General features: G+C 39.5%; 1 protein-coding gene across 2 annotated transcripts in view; it reads right to left on the bottom strand.

Annotated features, from left to right (window-relative positions):
* The window catches only part of SLC35F1 (solute carrier family 35 member F1), a 570,025-nt gene that overhangs the window by 49,200 nt on the left and 500,535 nt on the right, over nt 1-20,290 (bottom strand). For both annotated transcript variants that reach the window (XM_072643146.1, XM_072643145.1), the window contains exons 6-7: nt 18,473-18,525; nt 10,282-10,436 (exon numbers count right to left, since the gene is read on the bottom strand). In XM_072643146.1, the coding sequence (XP_072499247.1) occupies nt 10,282-10,436; nt 18,473-18,525 (208 nt within the window). The remainder of the gene's footprint in view (nt 1-10,281; nt 10,437-18,472; nt 18,526-20,290) is intronic.

The raw sequence follows: 20,290 nt of genomic DNA, 5'->3' as shown, positions 1-20,290 counted from the left end.
TCTATTTTTCTCAACCATTGCTATTTAAGCAATCCAGCAATGACACTGAACTGTGGATAAGGTAATGGAAAGTTTTAAGTCAGTTACCTTCCTTAATGATATCAAGGCAACATGGAGTATTGACTTCTACCTCCTCCTAAGAAGGTGAGTTATTTTGAAAGGGCAGGATGGTGCCATGTTAGCAGAGAAATTGAATAGTTTTACTTTAATAATCAATTCCTGGATTATTAGTATTATTATTAATAATATGCTTATTCTCCCTCTCCTCCTTCTTTGCCAAAATCTAGGGACTTACCATTTTGTATATAAAGGATTGAGTTTTAAGTTGGCTTATTGGTGAAGGGGTGGGGAACCTGCAGCCTCGAGGCCACATGTAGCCCTCTTGGTCCTCAAGTGTGACACTTTGACTGAATCTAAACTTCACAGAACAAATTCTTTTATTAAGGGGGATTTGTTCTGTGAAGTTTGGATGCAGACAAAGGGCTGCACTTGAAGGAAGACCTAGAGGGCCACATATGGCCTCGAGGCCATCGCCCCTTCTCGCCCCCTTCCCTGGTTTAGACAATGAGATAGAGTCATGTGAAGACAGAACATTTTCAATATATAATTCTAAAGCTCTAATATTGTCTTTCAATTTATCAGCCAGTTAAAAAAGATGGGAGAAGTTACCAAAACCACTGAGGCCAGCTATAAAATTCATGAGGCTGGAAGCAGGGTTAAGGGTCAGAACATGGCAAGGTAAGAAATGGAAGGTGGATGGATTGCTGCCTCTGAACACTGAGTACAAGCAAAAGGTTCCATCACTCCTGGCTAAAGTTCAGGATGGAGGCAGTGTACTTTAAGTCCATATCTCTCACTTGAGTTATTATGGAGTAGTGTGTAGAGGTTTAGACTTGGAACCAAGACAACCTGGGTCACTGCCTCTCATACATACATACGGTCTAGGTAAGTCACTTAACTTCCAAGTGCTCTCAAACAGCTTTCACTCATATGCCCTTCACTGATAGAGGGAGTTTACCTAAGTGTGCATTGTAGTTTACTCATGAGGGTTTCCCTATTCATTTTCCCCTTTTGCCCACCTTCTTTTAAAGCTCCTCTTTATCTGTTATCTTCTTCCATTAGAATGGAAACTCCTTCAAGTCCAGGACTGACTGGTTTCCCTATATTTGTGTTCTCCACTCAGCATAGAGTGTCTGGCACATAGTAGGTTCTTAATATATGCTTGTTATTCCTGTGTGTTATCTATATACCTTACTTATACACCCATTCCCTCCCATAGTCATATGGGCTATTTGTGCCTGACCTGTAGTAGTACACCCTTCTGAACTTGTACCTGTGTTATCAGGCACAGCTGGACATGTCGTATGCTGACCAACATCAAGATGTCCTTTTGATCCTTTTTGAGACAAACAACAACACCTGTCTAGGCCAATGAAATCATAGGTCTGATTCAAAATTTAAAAATCTTCCTAACATTAGAGTATGTATATACACTTCCACTGAGGGTGAAAGAGAAAAGAAATTTCTTTTGTTTAAGAGCATTAGAATGGAAAAAAAAATTTGATAAAATGTACATAGAATAAGGTATATAGGCATTTAATTCTTTTTCAGCATCAAAGGCCTGAAGCTGTTTCCCCCAACGCAACTGACAAATTTAGAGTTAGAAGAGACTTTTAGTTCCCACTCTCCTCCATGTATATATATACACATACACACACATATATGTATGTATGTATATATCCATCTATTCATACACATGCACACGTATTTACAGATAAAGACAGATTCCCATGGAGATTAAATAATTTGCCCTGGGTGTCATGCAGTTAAATGGACTGGCTGGGATTCAAACCTAGATCTTCTGACTCCAAATCAATTTCTCTCATGAAGTTTCTATACTGTTTCCCTACTTCATTCTTTTCTCATAAGATCCTTACTGTAGGAGGTGACCTTGACAACATTCGTGATTTCAATGATAAGAGTTCTCCTTTAACCTATGCAAAGCCTAGACCTTTTCTGGCTTAGTAGATATTTTCATGAATTGCTATGACCATACAATTCATCACTTGGTGGCCAACCTTTTGCTGACCAGCCACACTTAGCTAGGATACTCCTGGGAAGAGACTTCATTATCTTGGTAAGGCCGGCTCTATTAACATAGCCGGCAGGCTACAATGAAGCATTCTGAGAATTCTGTTTACATTATATCAAGTAAGCATAGTGTCTATATAAACTGATGCTGTGGGACTGTACAGACAGAAAACAAGGATTCTGCAAGTGATCTATGTGCATTCTCTAGCCAGTGTTGTCTTGATGGGCTTGCCCATAGTAATTGCCAAGGTTCTTGGCTAGAAACTGACACGTAAAAGAAAAAAGCTTCAATGTAAATCTCTCTGCGTTTGATTTTGGAGTCTCTAAAGCCCATGGATTTCTTATAGATTTACTGCTCTGAGTTCAATATCACTGCCAGGTGATAAAAGGTATAGCGTAAGAAAAAAATCTGTTTCTTGAAAGTCTCATAAAATGCTAGTCTTCAAGGAGCACTATACCTTTCAGATTATTCTAATTTAGAACCAGGCTGTTCGCTCCCCAGGGATGGGAAATTTGAGTGACTGGTCAATGTTGTTATCAGTGTGTTGATAAGTCCCAGGAACAGGGCAGGCCTCATTGGACTGGGGATAGAATGGATTTTCCACAAGTGGAAAACAGCACAAAATGAATAATCCATCTTAGACAAGAGAACTTCATTTAACCATTTAATTTAGACTAAGGAAACTATCTCTGTGACAGTGACCCTCACCTCTCAAAGTGTACTTCTCTAATACTGGAGGGACAGTTCGCTCCAAGGAAACAAACTGATGACTGGGTGACAGAACAGAGTGTCACTGTCTGTGATGGGAAAGCTAAACTCAGTGAGAAACAACAGAAAAATGGATGTCCTTTAAGCCTATTTTTGGAACAATTTTGAGACAATGATGGATTAATAAAAAACTATAAGTATGTCTCCTAATTTTTTTTTTGCTATGTTTCCATAATGAGGGGAAATTTTTGACTCTAAGACACTGCCAGAAAATGAATACCTTAAACTTTTCATATTTATCAGGAAAACCAGTTAGAGCATAAACATTCAATAAGCCAAATGTTGTGTTGAAAATACAATACTACATAGTTGCAGAAAACCTGATGCTAGCTAGAATAGAACCTGGTGACTGTGAGAAAGAATAACTTAAATTTCTTCTCCCTTGAGGAATACTCAGATATTCATTGCAGAAAATGAATTCAAAAGCATGAAAGCTTTGTACAAGGGCCTCATCTCTCCTTCTAGGCTGATTCCTTGGACTTAGAAGGAAAACTACAGATCAGTGTTAAAAATGGGAAGCTGCTAGGAAGGTGGGAAAGTGCAATCAATTTAACCTTGAGTGAGTTGAACCCAAGGATAAGCCAGAATTACACATGTAGGTAGACTCAGATTCCCAGGGATCATTTTCTAATGTTAACATTAGCAGGTTGCTTATAAGTTCATAAGATTCAGAGAGGTTCAAATGACTTGCCAAAGGTCATGGAGATAATAACTAGTGGAGTCAAGATTCCAGCCCAGCTTTTTGGAATCCAGATCCAGGGATATGCTGTTTCTTTGTGCAATGTTACGTGAGCATCTGTATCTAGTCAATTCAATTCCAAACAATTCAACATATTAAGGGCCTTTTACGTCCAAGTCATTGTAGTAGGTACACAGACAAAAAAGGAGACAGTCCTTGCTCTCAAGAACTTCCATTCTGTTACAAGGATACAACAGGTGCACAGGTTAAGTACTATACAAAGAAGGGAATGAAGGGGACAAAGGAGATATCTGAACTCTCAGAATATTTGAGGAAGGAAATAGTACTGACAGCTAAGGGCAAGAGGGAGACTTTGCTAAGAAGGTGGCACCTGAAATGAGCTTTGAAAGAAGAGGAGAATTCTGAAAGGCAATGATGAGGCAGGAATATATTCTATGAATAGTAGATGGGTTGTGTGAATGTATGGGGGTAGAAGATGGTTTGATGACTCTGGGTAACAGTGGGCAGGCCATCTTGCCTGGATTGAAGAGTGAACAAAGGAGAGTAATGTGAAATAAGTCTAGAAAGGTAGGTGGGAGCCAGAATGAAGAGGGCCTTTAATGTCAGCCTGAGGAGTTTTACTTTATCCTAGAGGCAATAAGGTGCCATTGGAATTGTTTGAGCAAGGGAATGACATGGTCAGACTTCGAGTGTAGGAAGATTATCTTGACAACTGTTTTGGATGGATCAGAGAGGAGAGAGGCTTGAAGAGGAGGTAAGGGGAACAATTAGGCTATTAAAATAGTTTAGATGAGATGATGAGGGACTGAACCATGGTGTGGTTGGGTATGGGCAAAGAAGAGTCGAAGATGATTCTGAGATTATAAACCTGGGTGACTGAAAGGATGTTGATACCCACAACTGAAATAGTGGGGTATGTACAAGGGGAAGATTCCTGAGGTGGGGGGGGGGCCGGAAAGATGAGTTCCATTTACATATACTTCATTTGGGATATTCAGGTGGAGATGTCTGGTATGACAGTGGATGATAACAGACTGAATTTCAAGAAAGAATAGTGCTATGAAAAGGCTTTAGAGGGAAGGAGAGAGAAGTAGAGGCTAGGAATAAGTATTTATATAGTACCTCTAATTGCAAAGCACTTTACCAGTATTCTTGGTTGCATGTGCTTGGACCCAAATCTAAAATCACATCTCTCCCTAGCCTCAAAACACTATCCCAGGCAGATTCTCCCCAGCCCAAGGACACAGCCTGCCCTAGCAAAACTTTTCTCTCTTTTCCTGACATAGTAGCCAGCTGTACCATAGAATTTATTAGTATGAACCAGCTATGTACTGGCTGAACTGACTATGCACTGGGTCATGATGACATTTGCTACTCACTGACCAATCATATGTATCCTAGGCTTAGACATACATATACTCCCTTACATTTATCTTCTCTAACAAGACATTGATGAGAGCAGCCTGGTAATCCTTTGTCAGTCCTGACCATCACCTGACTTAGTGACATTTCAGGCCTAAAACCACACCTCCATGTAACCTCACTCTTTGGGCTATTTCCCAATGAACTCTGGGTAATACATGTGCAGATAGATATAGAAAGACTTATTTTAATTGAGGCAGCGTGAATTAAGCAAAACCAGAAGAATAATTTATAAAATAGCAACATTAGATAAACAACTCGGAAAGGTGTGAGAACTCTGGTCAATACAATGAACACCTATGGTTAAAAGGATCAGTGAAGAAATATACCATCTTGAGAGACAGGTGATGGATTTATATACCATGTTTATGTAAAATTTATTGCATATTACATATGCATATAGGTGTATATATATATATATGGATACATGATTGATCATGAATATTTGTTGCAAAGAATTTGTTTTGTTTTTCTCTTTTTTTCAATGGAGTAGAAAGGGAGAGAACATAGATTTCTAACAAAAAAACCCCCACAAAAGGAAGTTCTGTGTGTACGTGTGTGGTGGCGCATTCCTACACATGTAGAATGTTGCATGTACTTTCAGATGAGGTCACAGTATCAGTTTTTCTTACTGCCCTTGCTTTGTTACAAGAGTCTTCAAAGAAGGCTCAGGGTAACATATGAACATAAAAACAAAACACACCAAAAGATACTTAGCTTTAGCACTATATAACTTTTGCTACTGTATCTAAACGGTTAAATTTCATCAGCTGTACTGTTTACCAATTGATTTTAAGCCACTTTTTATTAATTATAAATCTATTATAAAAAATTAATGGGTCAATTTATTGATTTCTGTCTAGAATGCTCTAGGATAAGGACTGGGTGACTGTGATTCTCTCCTACCACCTGGTGGCAGCATATAAATATTGCAGGGCAAATACTATAGTGCTGTAGTTCTCAACATATGATCTGTGGATTATGGGGGGTCCCAAAGACTCTTTCTTTGGGGGGGGGCTCCCAAGGTCAAAATTATTTTAATAATAATAATAATGAAATTTCATAACAAATTCATAATAACCAAGGCTTTATATAATCCATACAGATTTAAGAGTGCTGTGCAGAGACCAGAAAATTTGAGAATCCCTGCTGTAGTCAAGCCAAAGTGGAATATTGTTAGGGGAGCTTTACAAGACTTCCCTCTCCTTTGACTTGAGGGGCAGTGTGTATAGTAGAAAGTATGCTGGATGTGGAATGAGAGGATTTAGGTTTAAACCCTGATTGCCATGAACTCTTTGGATGACCCCAGGCAAGTCACTTAACCAAGAATGGCCTTAGTTTCCTCATCTGTAAAATGAGGGAATTGTACTAGATGGCTTCTCAGGTCCTTCCTAGCTCTAAATCTAAGATCCCATGCCTTCAAGAACTTGAAAAAGTGACTGAATAGAGATATCTGTCTCTCTGGTCTGTTCCTTCAGAAATGGTTATAAAATATGAGGTAGGTTTTTTTTTTAATAGGAAATTGAACAGGACTTTACTTGTTTCTATCAGAGTTAGATAATATATAGAAGGAAAGAGACAAGCATTTATTGAACTCCTATTATGTGCTAAGTGTTTAATAGATATTATCATCTGATCCTCACAACAGCCCTGGGAGATAGGTGTTACTATATGATCTCCATTTTGCAGTTGAGAAAACTGAGGCAGACAGAGGTTAAGCAACTTACTCAAGGAAGTGTCTGAGGTCACATTTGAACTCACATTTCCCTTGTTCCATCCACCATCTCCTAGCTGCCTCTATAGAAAATATGCCTAGAACAATACAAGACAGTTTATCAATCAAGTGTTAAGTAATCATAGACAGAACTGGAAGAACCTTGATATCATCTAATCTAACTAACCTTCCTCATTTTTACAGATGAGGACACTAAGACCCAGAGAGGTTACATGATACAGAGTGCTGGGCTTGGAGTCAGGAAGACTTACCTTCCTAAGTGAAATCTAGTCATAGACAGTCCTAGCTATGCGACCCTTGGCAAGTTATTTAGCCTCAGTTTCCTCATCTGAAAAATGAGCTGGAAAAAGAAAAATGGCAAACCACTCCAGTATATTTGCCAAGAAAACCCCAAATGAGGTTGTGAAGAGTCAGACACAACTGAAAACGACTAAACAAGTTTACACGAATATTAAGTAACAGGGCCAGCATTCAAAATCAGGTCTTCTAAAATTCAAATCTAACATCCTTTTGATAATTACATGCTGTGAGGAGGACTATGAACATAGTTAACTCAGAAAGGATAAGGGAGGGTGGACTTTGTAACAATAAAAACAGAGCACATTTATATAGAGCTCTAAGACCTGAAGAGCACTTTACAAACATCTCTTTTAATCCTCACAATAACCCTTTCAGGCATGTGCTATTATTATCCTCTTTTTGCAAATGAGGAAACCAAGGCAGACAGAGATTAATTGACTTGCCAAGCATCACACAATTAGTATATGTCTGAGGTCAAATTTGACCTCAGGTCTTCTGGATTCCAGGTTCAGTACACCATCCCCCTGCCACCAGCTTCCTCTTTTAGATGATCTCTAAGGTCCCTCCCAGCTCTGAGATGCTAAGGGAGAAGTTGTGTATTTGTCACAACATCATAGATTAAGAGTTGGAAAAGCCCTTAGAGATCAGCTAAGACAGTCCTCTCATTTTACAGATGAGAAAACTGAGATTCATAGAGATTAAATGACCTAGATTAATTCATTAGTTTCCTCATCTTTAATAATAATGCCTGATTAATTAATTGAGATTAATTGTCCATGGCAACATACAGGTTCTTTGATTTCAAATCCACAGTTCTTTCTGTGGGATTTAGGTTCAATTTTTGGCTAACAGTAATATTAATAACACTTTACAAATATCATTCTCTGGTGCAGCTCTTGGAGTAATCAGTTCCTTCAGTCCTGCTGCTATCTACAGATGTTCAGGATATTCTTCTTGCTTCCTGAATGAGTTCCATACATGGTTCATGGTCTTCCTCTTCTCCCCAACCTCTGCCATCTTCTTCCCAGTCCCTCAGGCTCACAATCGAGGTGTCATCCTTGCCTCCTCTCTCTTGCTCTCCATATCCAATTGGTAGCCGAGGCTTGTCAATTTCAACATCTCTTGAATATGCCCCCTTCTTCTCCTCTGATACTGCTATCACCCTAGTGCCCGCTATCATCACCTTATGTTTGGACTATGGCAATAGCCTGCTAGTGGGTCAACCTGCCACAAGACTCTTCCCATTCCATCCTCCACTCAGACCCATATTACTCACATACTCAATAAACTCCAGTGACTCCCTATCACTTCCAGTATCCTTTCTTTGGTGGTCAAAGCCCTTATAACTTACTCTGCCTTCCCCCACAAATACCTTTCCAGGCTTCTTACACCTTATCCTCCACATGCTCTTTAATTCAGTGACATCGGCCCCCTTGCTCTTCCAAGAAAATGGCATTCCATCTCTGGCCTTTTTTTTTCTGTCTCCCATGCCTGGAATGCTCTCCCTTCTCTGGATGCCTACTATCTTCTATCAAGTCTCAGCTAAAGTTCCACCTTCTGTAGGAATTCTTTCCCAATCCCTCTTAATTATAGTACCTTCCTTCTGCCATTTATTTCCTATTTGTCCTGTATATATTTTATTTGAACACAGTGATTCGCAAGCTGTCTCTCTCTTAAATTGTGAGCTACTGGAGGCCAAATACTCTATAGTTTGTCTTTCTTTGTATCTGACACACAACAGGTGCTTAATAAATGCTTACTGACTGACTCTAGTCATTTGGAGACTGCATCCAAATCAGGAGTACATTTTCACCAAAATACTATTAGTAAGCATGGTATATGATACACTTAAATTCAATTACCCTGGCATATTCTTGGAAAAAGTGATCAGATCTCAATATGAAAAGAAAGATTGTCTCAGAAACACACAAAAATACTCCCTACACCTGTCTTTAATGTGCCTAGAATACTTTATAAAACAAAGCTGTAAGGACAGTATTACTTTTTGAGGGAAGCTAATAAGGTCCCATTAATGGACCATATCTGCTTAGATGTTCAAGCCTATGCCCAGCAATGCTCTGTCCATATGAAACAAGTCCTGCCAGACCTGTAATAGCAACCCTTTGGATCCTTGGCATCACAGTGATTCCACATCTCTTCTTCTGGCTACTTAAGAAGACAGCAGCAGGTGTGGATTTTTGGCATAGCCTGGGTAGGTACCTCCCTGAGAGGTAGGGAATGATTGACTCATATGGTGTTTCAGGGAAATTACCTTGCCCACAGCCATGTAGGCAGCATTTGAACCTCTAACTTCTAAACCAGTGGTCTTTCTACTGTCCCACATTGACTTAGTGTTTTTTTTACTCTTATTTATCCACATTCAAGTTGACAACATGACCCAGAGTCTAAGGGCAGAAGAGAATACTCCTTTGGGGCAGTGAGGTTTAAGGCACTGTGGTATAGTGGAAGGAAGGAGATGTGATGGGCCTTAGAATTAGGAACACTTTGGGTACTCATCTTACCTTCAGAATGAACCTGCAAAACTCCCTTAACCAATCTGAGCCTCACCTATAAAAATGAAGGGGACACACTGGGGCCTCACAGGTCCTTTCTAGTTCTAAGTATATGAACCTCTGATCTCTAATTCTAGATCCTTTGATTCTATAAAATCTCAGATGCTATATTGGTATCCCTGGAATACTAAAAGAAAAGAAGGGCTCCTCCAGGGAATCTGTCTATAGATGATACATTCAGAAATCAAGAGAAGAGCTTTGGGTCCCACCTCTCCCTTTCCCCCCCTCTCCCATGGATGATAGTGGGAAACATAAAAAGGAATTACATAGGATGAAAAGGTAAATAGGGTTATACTGTATACAGCAGTGGGAGGCATGTCACACTGATGAAATCAGGAGCCATGGATGTATCAAAGTAATTTGAGAGAGGGAAGGAAGATTACACTCTTGCCTCCTGATTCATGTCACCTCTGGCAACTAATAAGTAGCAAATGGGGTTGGGGAGGATTGTAGATCATGATACATCCAAAAATCTGGACCTGAGATTTCTTGGTGTCCTTGTACCTGCTGCTCATAGAGTCTAAAAGGGCAGAAGTACATAGGCTTTGGGACTAAAGCCCTAGGAAACATCATCACACATAGAGTAATCCATCACTGAGATGAAAGGCAAATTCCCTAGATGATTTCATTCCTATCAACTAGCAATTGGCCCAACAGAATGCTTCTTCCCAAGCTTCCTATCTCCACTCACCTTGTAATGGAAGAGAAACAATCCACAGAACAGGCTGTACAGGTCTGCAGTGAGGAGGTTGAGGTTGACAGATGTTGCACTGGTTTTCTTTATGACTACTGGCATGAAGCTGTACAGGCCAAACATGCAGGCGCTGAAGCCAACGTACAACAGTCCTGTGGGAGCAAGCATAGGGCAGAGTGTATGAACCATGGTATCCTCTCCAGGAGAGCAGTATTATTCAGGAGGCATGAAAGGTGGAAGTCAATGAAAGAAAAACTCAGGACCTATTCTGTCACCCCTAAAAGGAACTCCCTTCCTCCAATGCTTCTCTCCTTCCTTTTTTTTTGTAGTAGAGAGACAAGATTGATTATTAAAATGGTCAATTTCTGAGTGAGGACTTCTTTACTATTACTACTGCTAAATCACGTATATATTTTTTGCAGTCAATGAGAATATAAAGAAAAAAGCACAACAGTGCCTTCCTGCAAAGAGATTACATTATTTCCAGGGAAACATGTACATATAAAAATCTATATGAAATAAATACACACATATAATGATTTTTGGAAGGTTGGCACTAGAAACAGAGGAATCAGAAAGGGCCTATGTAAAAGGTGGCAATTGTGCTGAGTCTTGAAGGAATCTAGAGATTTTAAGAGATAGAGGGGAGGAGGGAACACATTCCAGGCACAGGAGGACAACCTATGAAAAGTTATGGTGATAGAAGAAGGTGTGTTGGATTTGAGGAAAAGAAAGAATGGCTGCCTGATACCTGAAGAGTGGTTAGAGTCTTATGCTGGAAGACAGGAAAACTTAGTTCAGGAGTCAGTATAGTATAGTGTAATGATCAGAGTGAAAGGTTCAAATCCTGGCTTTGTTCCTCCCTGTCTGTGTGTCCTCAAGCAAGTCACTAACCTCTTTTACCCTCAGTCTTCTCATCTGCAAAATGAGGGCAGGCTGGACAAGATGACCTCTAAGGTCATTTCCATTTCTGGATCTAAGTTACTGTATTAAATCCCACCTCTTGCATATTTTAACTATATAACCATGGGCAAATTACATCATTTCTCAGAGCTTCAGTGTCCTTATCTATAAAATAGGAATAACAAAGCATATGGGACCTTTCTTACATGGTTTGTTGCAAGATTCAAATTAGATGTTACAGAGAACACTTTCCACTTTAAAATGATCAATCTAGTGCTTAGCATAGTGTCTAGCACATAGTAGGTACTTAATAAATATTTATTAAAAAACTAAATCGTAGGCCAAGGCTCTTAGTTTCACCATTTATGAATTTCTCTCTTTCTTGGGTAATTGAGTAATTAGCCTGTGAAATGAACATGAGACTGGTACAGTGTGTCTCTTCTAGGTATGAAAAGCAATATGATCAACAAACACCAAACATGATCAACAAACACCAACACTGAAACAATGGGATTTACCAGAAACTTCCCATTTCTATATGAAAAGAAATGAATCTTTGCTCAATTGTCATGAGAATCAGTTAAAGGAATCAGACTAGTTTAGTCCAGAGAAGAGAAGATTCTAGGAGAAAGTAATAGGTTCTACTAGGCCACAGAAGTCAGAACCAGGAGCAATGGGTGGCAGTCACAAAGAAACCAGCTGAGGCATTATGTCAGAAAACAAATACACAAAAAACTTTAACAATTGTAGCTCTCCAAAAGTGGAATGAGATACCTTGAGAAACTGTGGGCTTCCACCCCTTTAATATTTTGAAGCAAAGTCTGTTTTGACTACTTTGACAAGTGTGGTCTAATAAGGATTCTTTTCATGAATGGGATGAACCAGATCAGTGCTGGGGTACCTTCTAATTCTTAAGTTCTGTGATTCATTGAATGAGTCCTGCTGGACAACAGAGGTGATAAAGATGAAAAGAAACTTGCTTTAAAAATCCTCTAGGGGTCAATTTCTCACTCTGCACAGCTCTATCGTATATCTGTAATTATACATATGAGTAGCAGTAGGAACAGCTACCATGAGAGTGGACTAGTTCTTTAACTTGAAAGCATTGAAATCATCCTCAAAGTCTATTTGGCTCAGGGAATTAAAGGCTTAGACAACTGCTACTCTTTTTGGGTCACCTGAGCACAAAAAGCCACGACCTCTCTGATGCTTGAATAGTGGACCACCATGGGCAACATTTGAGTCAGGAGAACTGTGCTCAACTGAGTCATCAAGGTTCCTCTGCTCAATGTCTTGTTGAATATCCTTCTGATTGTTATGGCTAAGTAAATCTCCTTTTATTCATTGTTAAACTCACTATTACTGTCTCATTTCATCCCCATTTTAAACTTAAATTGTCAGAAGACTGGCCTGGTCAGCCCTAATCTGCGATGACATACTAATTCTGTGGCTGTCCTATACTGGGAAATCTCTAGCAGTTGTGTCTTTGCACCAAAATTCAGATACCCATTTATCATTCTTTGACCACAAAGTCCCATGAGGCTTCCAAAGAAAAATGTGATTTGTTCATAGGAGGAGTGTTCACACAGTATGAATCCTAAATAGATTTTAGCCTTTAATGAAATACAAGTCACATCAGATCTATGCCCCTCCTTTCCTTTCTCTCCCCTCCGCCCCCCTCCCCAATACTGCAAAAGCTAATGGAGGAAAGCTCAAGCCAATAGCTCCCTCTAGTGTGGTGGAATCATGGGAGAGGAAGCTGGATTAGTCACCTATCTACTAATGCCAGCAGCCTCTACAGTGGATGTTTCAGCTTTAATAATATAGGCTTTTGGATCCTTTCTCAAGAATCCATATTCCCTGATAAAAAAAAGTTGAAAATTATTTTCTTTGCCCTTGGGTTTCATGCTTTTTATAATTTATTTGCCTTACTACCAGCTCATTAAAAATGCAAAAGTTAAAGCCTTTCTTGCATGAGCAGTGTATAAATATGCATGGAAATGTATTTGGCTTCACCTTTGGAATCTCCGATGAACACAACAGGAAGACGCTGCTTTTCTAATCTGAGCATTGGTGGGAGACAAGGTGCTCCCATGCACATTCTTCCTGAGAATGGGTCTCTGCACTTTCTGAGACACTGCGGCAGAGTCAAGGAAGGGTTGCATGTTTATACTTCTGTTCTAATGGTGCCTGGAACATTATGGACTCTCAATGAGTATTAAACAAGTATGTGACAGAAATTTGCAGCTGTAATCAGGAAAAAGATTCTTTGCCATTACTCATCAGATACCTCAAACCACCACCAAATCTATTTTCTTTGGCTATCTATTTTTCTGGACATTTTATGCAACATAATAATTGTCTCCAGTGTATGAATGGTAGCATGGAGTGGTGAATAGAGAACTGGACTTGGAATGACCAATTGGAAAGACCAATGTTCAAGTGTTCCCTCTGATACATATTGACTATGTGACCCAAGGAAGTCACTTAACCTCTTTGTGACACCAGGCAACTCCCTAAGTTCATAAGCTGCTGAACCAGTGCTGATCTGCATTGTTTAGGCTCAGCTTTTTACCCACTGCACCACCCAGCTGCCTTCAACAGTACAGACTTTGGAGACAGTAGACCAGAGTTTGAATTTTGTCTCTTCCACTTAATAATTCTGTGACCTTGGGCAAGCCTTTCAGGGACTCAGTTTCTTTATTTATACAATGAAAGGATTAGACTAAATGACTTTAAAGGTCCCTCCCCGCCCTAATGTTGTTAATTGCATAAAATAAGACATACATAAGATCACAGTGGAAACAATGATATTGAAATACAGTTTATATCTGGGTAGCTAGGTGGTACAGTCGATAAAGCAATGGGTTTAGAATCAGGAAGACTCATTTTCATGAGTTCAAATCTGGCTTCAGACCCTTACAAACTGTGTGACCCTGGGCAAATCACTTACCATTTGGCTCAGTTCCTTATCTGTAAAATGAGCTGGAGAAGGAAATGGCAAACCAACCCAATATCTTTGCCAAGAAAACCCCAAAATAGGGTCATGAAGAGTCAGACATGACAGAAATGACTGAACAACAACAAATCTATCTGTCTGTCTGTCTGTCCATCTATCTATCCACCTAAGTTCATGGACTCCAGGTTTAGCTGTCCTGCCTGCAGGATTTTTGAGCCTTCCAGTTTTGTTATGAGGTTTGATCAATTACAGGATCATATATTTAGAGCTGGAAGGAACCTCAGAGATCTAATTCTCTCATTTTACAGACGGGGGAGATGATGCTGTGGGATATTAAGTGACCCACTCAAGATTTCGCAGAGAGTTAAAATCAGACATCAGATTAGAAATTTGGTCCTTTGGCTCCAAAGCCCATGTTAGTTCCATTGTACCACTCTTCAAACTTTCAAGGGCTATATCAATGTGAGTTATTATTAGTGTGGCCTGTCTGTACATTTTAAAATCTATTTTGGATTTTAAGAAAGCCAAAGCAAGAAGGTCTTGCTGAGAAGCTGCTTTGATAGTGGATTGAGAACCTACCTTTTGCCTCATAGAACCTATGTGACCCTGGACAATTCACTTACCCCCTCAGTGCCCTGCACAATTCTCTAAAACTATAAGTTATAGAGCAGGTATCAAACTGCAGGGATAGAGCCGACTGCTATTACGATAAAATTACAGGTCTGGAAAGAAAAAAGGAGGAAAAAGGAAAGATACAGACAGGCAGAAAGAAGGAAAATGAAACCCCGACTTCAGAATGAAGTCATGACAAGAGGCAGGCACAACTCGGAAAGGGAAAATGGTTAGAGAAGGCTGGGTTTGCTAAGTCATTTGGTTCCTTTTGGCCTTCAGAAAACAGAACAGAAACAAACCTAGAGCCTACAAACCCAAGTAAGATGGGACATTTCAGACTTTCTCTAGCCAGGGGCACTTGAATTTGAGAACAGTTTAAAGTTAGTTTATGAATTCTTAACACAGTTCTAGCAGATGAGGAGAGAGCTCAATGAGTTATTTATTAGCCTTCCTGCTGTGGCCAGAGCACCAAGGCTCTGGAGAGGATGTTTTCACTGGGTTGGATTGTAGCTTTTACTTGGCTTAGTTGGCTAATCAGGACTAGTTCTACTGAGTAGAGAAGGGAACTCTTCTAACTTAATACTTTCAAATAATTGCCCTCTGCAGTTGGCTGATACAATGGAAGAGAAAGAATAGTGAAACAGCCATTCATTAAATGACTTTTTTGCCAAGGATTAAAAAAAAAATGATACCTATATTATTCCATTGATAGACTGTCCTTTTTTTTTTAACTTCAAAAATATATAAGATTTGGGGTGGGACTGGAAGTGGCAGGGGAAAGGGGCACCACTGAGAGGAGTGTTAGTGAGGAAAGGGCACTTGAAGTTTAGTCGACACACTCTCAAGAAGGAAGGAAGTAGAGAGAGGTAGTGGGGTGAGAGAAAGAAGGAGGAGGACTAGGAGGAAGAGAGAGAAAGAGAAGAAGAGGAAGAGGAGAAAAGACAGAGGCAAAGATAGAGAAACATTACATTTGGGGCCCATCTCCTGTGGTACTTTCTAGGGAAGTTGTAGTTCATTTGTTTACACCCTAACTCTTCCTTGTACAGTGGGACCGGGGCTGCTATGACACCTGCAGATCCCTAGGGGTGAAATCAAATATCTGACTTATAGGTTCCTCCTCTTCCTCCCCAAATCCTTTGTTCATAAAATTTAAGAATAGAGGTCAGACTTCTTCCTTGACTAAGGAGCTGAGAAGTTCGGTTGGGATGAAAATAATAGCTGCTATTTATTTGTGCTTAAAAGACAAATAAATTGTTGTTACATAAATAATTACACAAAAAGTTACATACACTGCTCTATGTAACCCCTACAATCACTCTGTAAGGTAGGTACTGAGGGCATTAGCATTATTCCCATTTTAGAGATTGGGGAAACTGAACCTCAGAGAAGTTAAGTCATTTTGCCTGTGGCTACAAAGCATATTTGACATTAAATGTCAAAGAGGAGGTTTGAATCCAAGGTTTCCTGATTCTGAGTCTAGAACTCTATCTACTAAAGTAAACTACTTCTGTCCTCTCCGAAAATCGCAAAGAAGTTCATTCTTAGAGTAAAAAACCAGCAAAACCCCCCAAATAAAACAACCAACCTTTTTACTAATCCCCCATCTAAAGGGGTCAAAAGCAAATAATGACCATTCTACATCAAATTGGTCAAATTGAGCACATGTCCAATCACTGTCCCTACGCAGATTCTTCTGTGATTAGCCTAACACATCTGATTGCCTTCTGACGTCCCCTGAGCATTTTCAAGGCAGTATAAGAGCACAAAAATGGAACTCTCTTTTAATGGTGCATTCAGCTAACCCTGAATTAAAAAATCCCATGGAAGCACATATGACATCCATATAGTTGGCACACATATTCTTTCTGATCATTATTATTACCAGCAATAAAAATTAATTCCTACTCATGAGTTATTTGAAGGGTTACCAAGCATTCAGAATGTTTTTTCATGGTTCTAAGATGATCAAAAGCAAATATATCTACAACTTACAGTTTGTTTCTTTCCCAGCTTCAAACTACACCTCATCCAACCCCTTTTGGAAAAAAAAATCCTAAGAGCCTGATTTTCAATTAATTGTAACACAGCTTCAAAACTTCTAAAAGTGAACTAGTAAGGTTTTTTAGCCAACTGATGGGTCTGTGGGGTCCTGAAGACAATAGATGCAAACCTCAGAGAGATTCAGAAAGAATAGGGCAATTTCAGATATTCCTGCAAAGAAGATTTCTGTTGGCAGTAGGTTGTCCTTGGATGCAGGTGTTGGTGGTGGGGAAAATGATACTGATATACTAATACACTTTATTTCAAAGCATGACTAGACAAGCCTTCAATACACTTTTAGATCACAACTTACTTCTGGCAGATGGACCATGGTTAAAATATGATAAAGAGAATTCCATCTAGCAATGGGAACATACAATATCATGGTCTGTCTGTACAAGTATAAGGATCTCAGGAGGCTCTCTGCCCCACCACCAAAGAACCAGGGAAGTTAGAACTCCCTGATTCCCCCCCTAAAGTAAGGCCTGGATCAATGTTGGAAAGTCCCTTGGGAAGTTGGATTATCAACTAGCTGTGCATTCTCTAGGCATTCTACATATCCTCTCCTTTGACCCAATGAATCAGCATCAGTCCCAAAACCTTAGTCTGCATACCACGTGCAGGCTCCCCACTACTTTCCCCCAATGATTGATCTTGCTTGACTCAGATAAGAATCCTATAAAATTCACCGGACTTTCCTGGTTTTGGGGGGTGCCTGAGTCTACCAGGGATTCCAGAGCACCTGACCTGTTTCCATCTTGTTCCTTCTTATTCCGGGAATTTTCCTTTCAATGAAAATGGCTTGTTTCATTTTTTCTTTGCTAGCTCCTGTCTTGTGGTGTTTCTCCTTTCCTTGTACTGTACCTTGAATTTCCAGACCTCAAAAGGCAATAAGACAGCATGTACAAGAACAGACACCAAGTCTTCCATTCTATAAATTTCAAGCCCGGAAATGTTGCTCCTTTTAGCCAACTGGCTTAATATATGAGGTTTACAAAATCACCTTAGATCATAAAACCATTTTCTAAATTGAAAAAGGAAAAAGGAATCTGAGAAACAAGTGAATTCCAGGATGTGCAGAATGACTATAAACCAGCTCAAAACCAAATCCATTTGGAAAGCAATTAACTAGTTCTGTGCTTACAGCTCCCATCAGAAAAGGGGTTTATGGGCTCAGAATGCCTTGTACAGTCTGTTTTCTTTTATGTTTTTTTCTTAAACCTCTTTATCTTTTCCCCTTCCCCCATAAACTGCTAGTTCTTAATGACATCAGTTTTTCACTGTTGCAGTGATTTTCCTGGTCATGCCAGATCGTCATCCTTTTCCTCCCTTCAGACTTAGGTCCTGTTTCATTGCTATTTTGGGGGGAGGGGGGGCTGGGGTGAAGTGGAGCATTACTCAATGACATCCTTTGGCTTCCAATCTAATGGTGGCTAGTCGATGTCAGTGGTCAGAGAACTCAATTAGGAATTGTTAGGGAACATAAACTTCCAGTCTATGACCCTTTCTTTGTAAGGGTCAAACTCCAAAAGTTTTTATATTTTTTTTACTCCTCCTATTCCTTTATTCCTCACCACCACCACTATCTTCACTCCCACACACATTCCCTCCTTAAAGAAAATATCTATGGGTTCTCACAGATAGGATCATCAATAAGGTCAACCATCTCCTTACCAATCTGCCAATCCCAGGGCACCTTCAAGAGTTCCTTGTGCTCCATTATAGCCCTAAAAGAGAAAAGCAAGTAAAGAGTAAGAAACAGGAACACAGTGGAGTCTATTTTTGCCCTGATTCATCCAAATGAACTTGGATATAATTAAAAACAAAGTAAGGGCAAGAAGACTCTTCAAAGCACATTGGGACAAGCCTATTTAGTCAGTTTCAGATTTACCTCTGAATAATTTTTAGTCCACGGAGATGTGAGTATGTAATTTAGTCTTTCATACCTTTTAATGACTGAATGAAGCAAATTATCTATCCATTTTCTCCACTCCCTCACCTGACTTCAATACACCCTGCCAATTTATTTGGTTGAACTTTCTAAAAAAAAGATTATATTTTCAAATCTCCTGAGTTTGAAGAGGTTAATCATGATTTCATATGAGCAGTCTGTAGAATATAGATGTCAGAGGTGATTGTGTGAAGATGATATTATGTTAGGGCAAAAAAGAGTTCAGCTGTCTCTTCCTCCCCTCCCCCCAGTACCTCATAGGGATTTATAATGTACTATTACTTGAATTTGGCAAAAACAAAAACACTCTACAATACTTTGATTTTTTGGGCTCTAAATGATAGATACGTTATGCTGAAGGCTCACACAGTCCTAAATGGTACTGGACATTCCTCAACTATAGCCCTAGCAAAAAGTTATCTTTTACATCTCCTAAATTTAAGAGATGTTTCACTGGGTAGAGGAGGAGTGGTTAACCACAATCACTCATCAACCTCTCCTCCTTTGAGGTTTACACTATTCAAATTCATCATCAAATCCAGGTTCTGATCATTATTTTGACTTCCAGGACATTCTTCCATCAGTGCTTAATGTCACACTTTGACTCTCAGTCTAATGGTGGCCAATCAATGACAGGAAGCAAGAAGTTCAATTAGGGAACCAAGGGGAACATAAGAGTTCCAATCCGTCTCAGTTCACCTGCATCCCTTGAACCCCATCGATCTTTATTGTTCTCTTTCCCTTCTACCTCCCCCCTACATTAGTCTTACAGTGTCAATTTCACCCAAATACAGATGTTAGCTCCTGGTTAATTTAAAATCGAATTCCTGTGCACTTAAAAAAATTAGTCAGGAAAGTCAATTAATTGGCAAAATGCTTGTTGTAAAACAGTGAAACTGGGATACTTTTTTCCTTCCACCCACCCCTCCCCCCTCTCACACACATACAGAGTACTAAATTTAGGTGGTGTTGTTCTTAAAAACCTACATTAAGCGTAAAATGAACAAGAAAACACAAAATATTTTCTAGCAGGGTCTTCTCTCTCCACTGCTCAGCCCATTCTGAATTTCTTTATTAATTCTTCAAGTTGGATAACTCTTGGGGGACAAAAAGAGTGTATCTTTCACATGTTTTATCTTATTGTATATTTCCAGAGTTGGAAAGGGCCTCAGAGACTATTATTCAAAATATGCATCAACCCTTAAGAAATATCATGTGGTCTGCTTGAAGACAATAACATTTCGCATTTACATAGTGCTTAAAATTTACATAGTGAGTGCTTTTCAAATATTAGGTAATGCGATCCCTACAACAACCCTGAGACGTAGAGGTCATCCTTGTCTCCATTTTACAGATTGGGAAACCGAGGCAAAAATTAACTGACTTGACCAGGGTTACACAGTTAAGTAAGTGCATAAAGCTGGATTTGAACTTAGATCTTTCTGACTCTATGTCCAATGCTCCATCTACCATATTACCAGATCTCCAGTGCTTAATGGAGTGGGGAGAAATATCATCTCTTAAAGCAACTACTTCTATTT

This window comes from Notamacropus eugenii, chromosome 2, assembly GCF_028372415.1.
Source record: "Notamacropus eugenii isolate mMacEug1 chromosome 2, mMacEug1.pri_v2, whole genome shotgun sequence".
Lineage (NCBI taxonomy): Eukaryota > Metazoa > Chordata > Mammalia > Diprotodontia > Macropodidae > Notamacropus > Notamacropus eugenii.
This window is presented reverse-complemented; position numbering and strand designations above follow the sequence as displayed.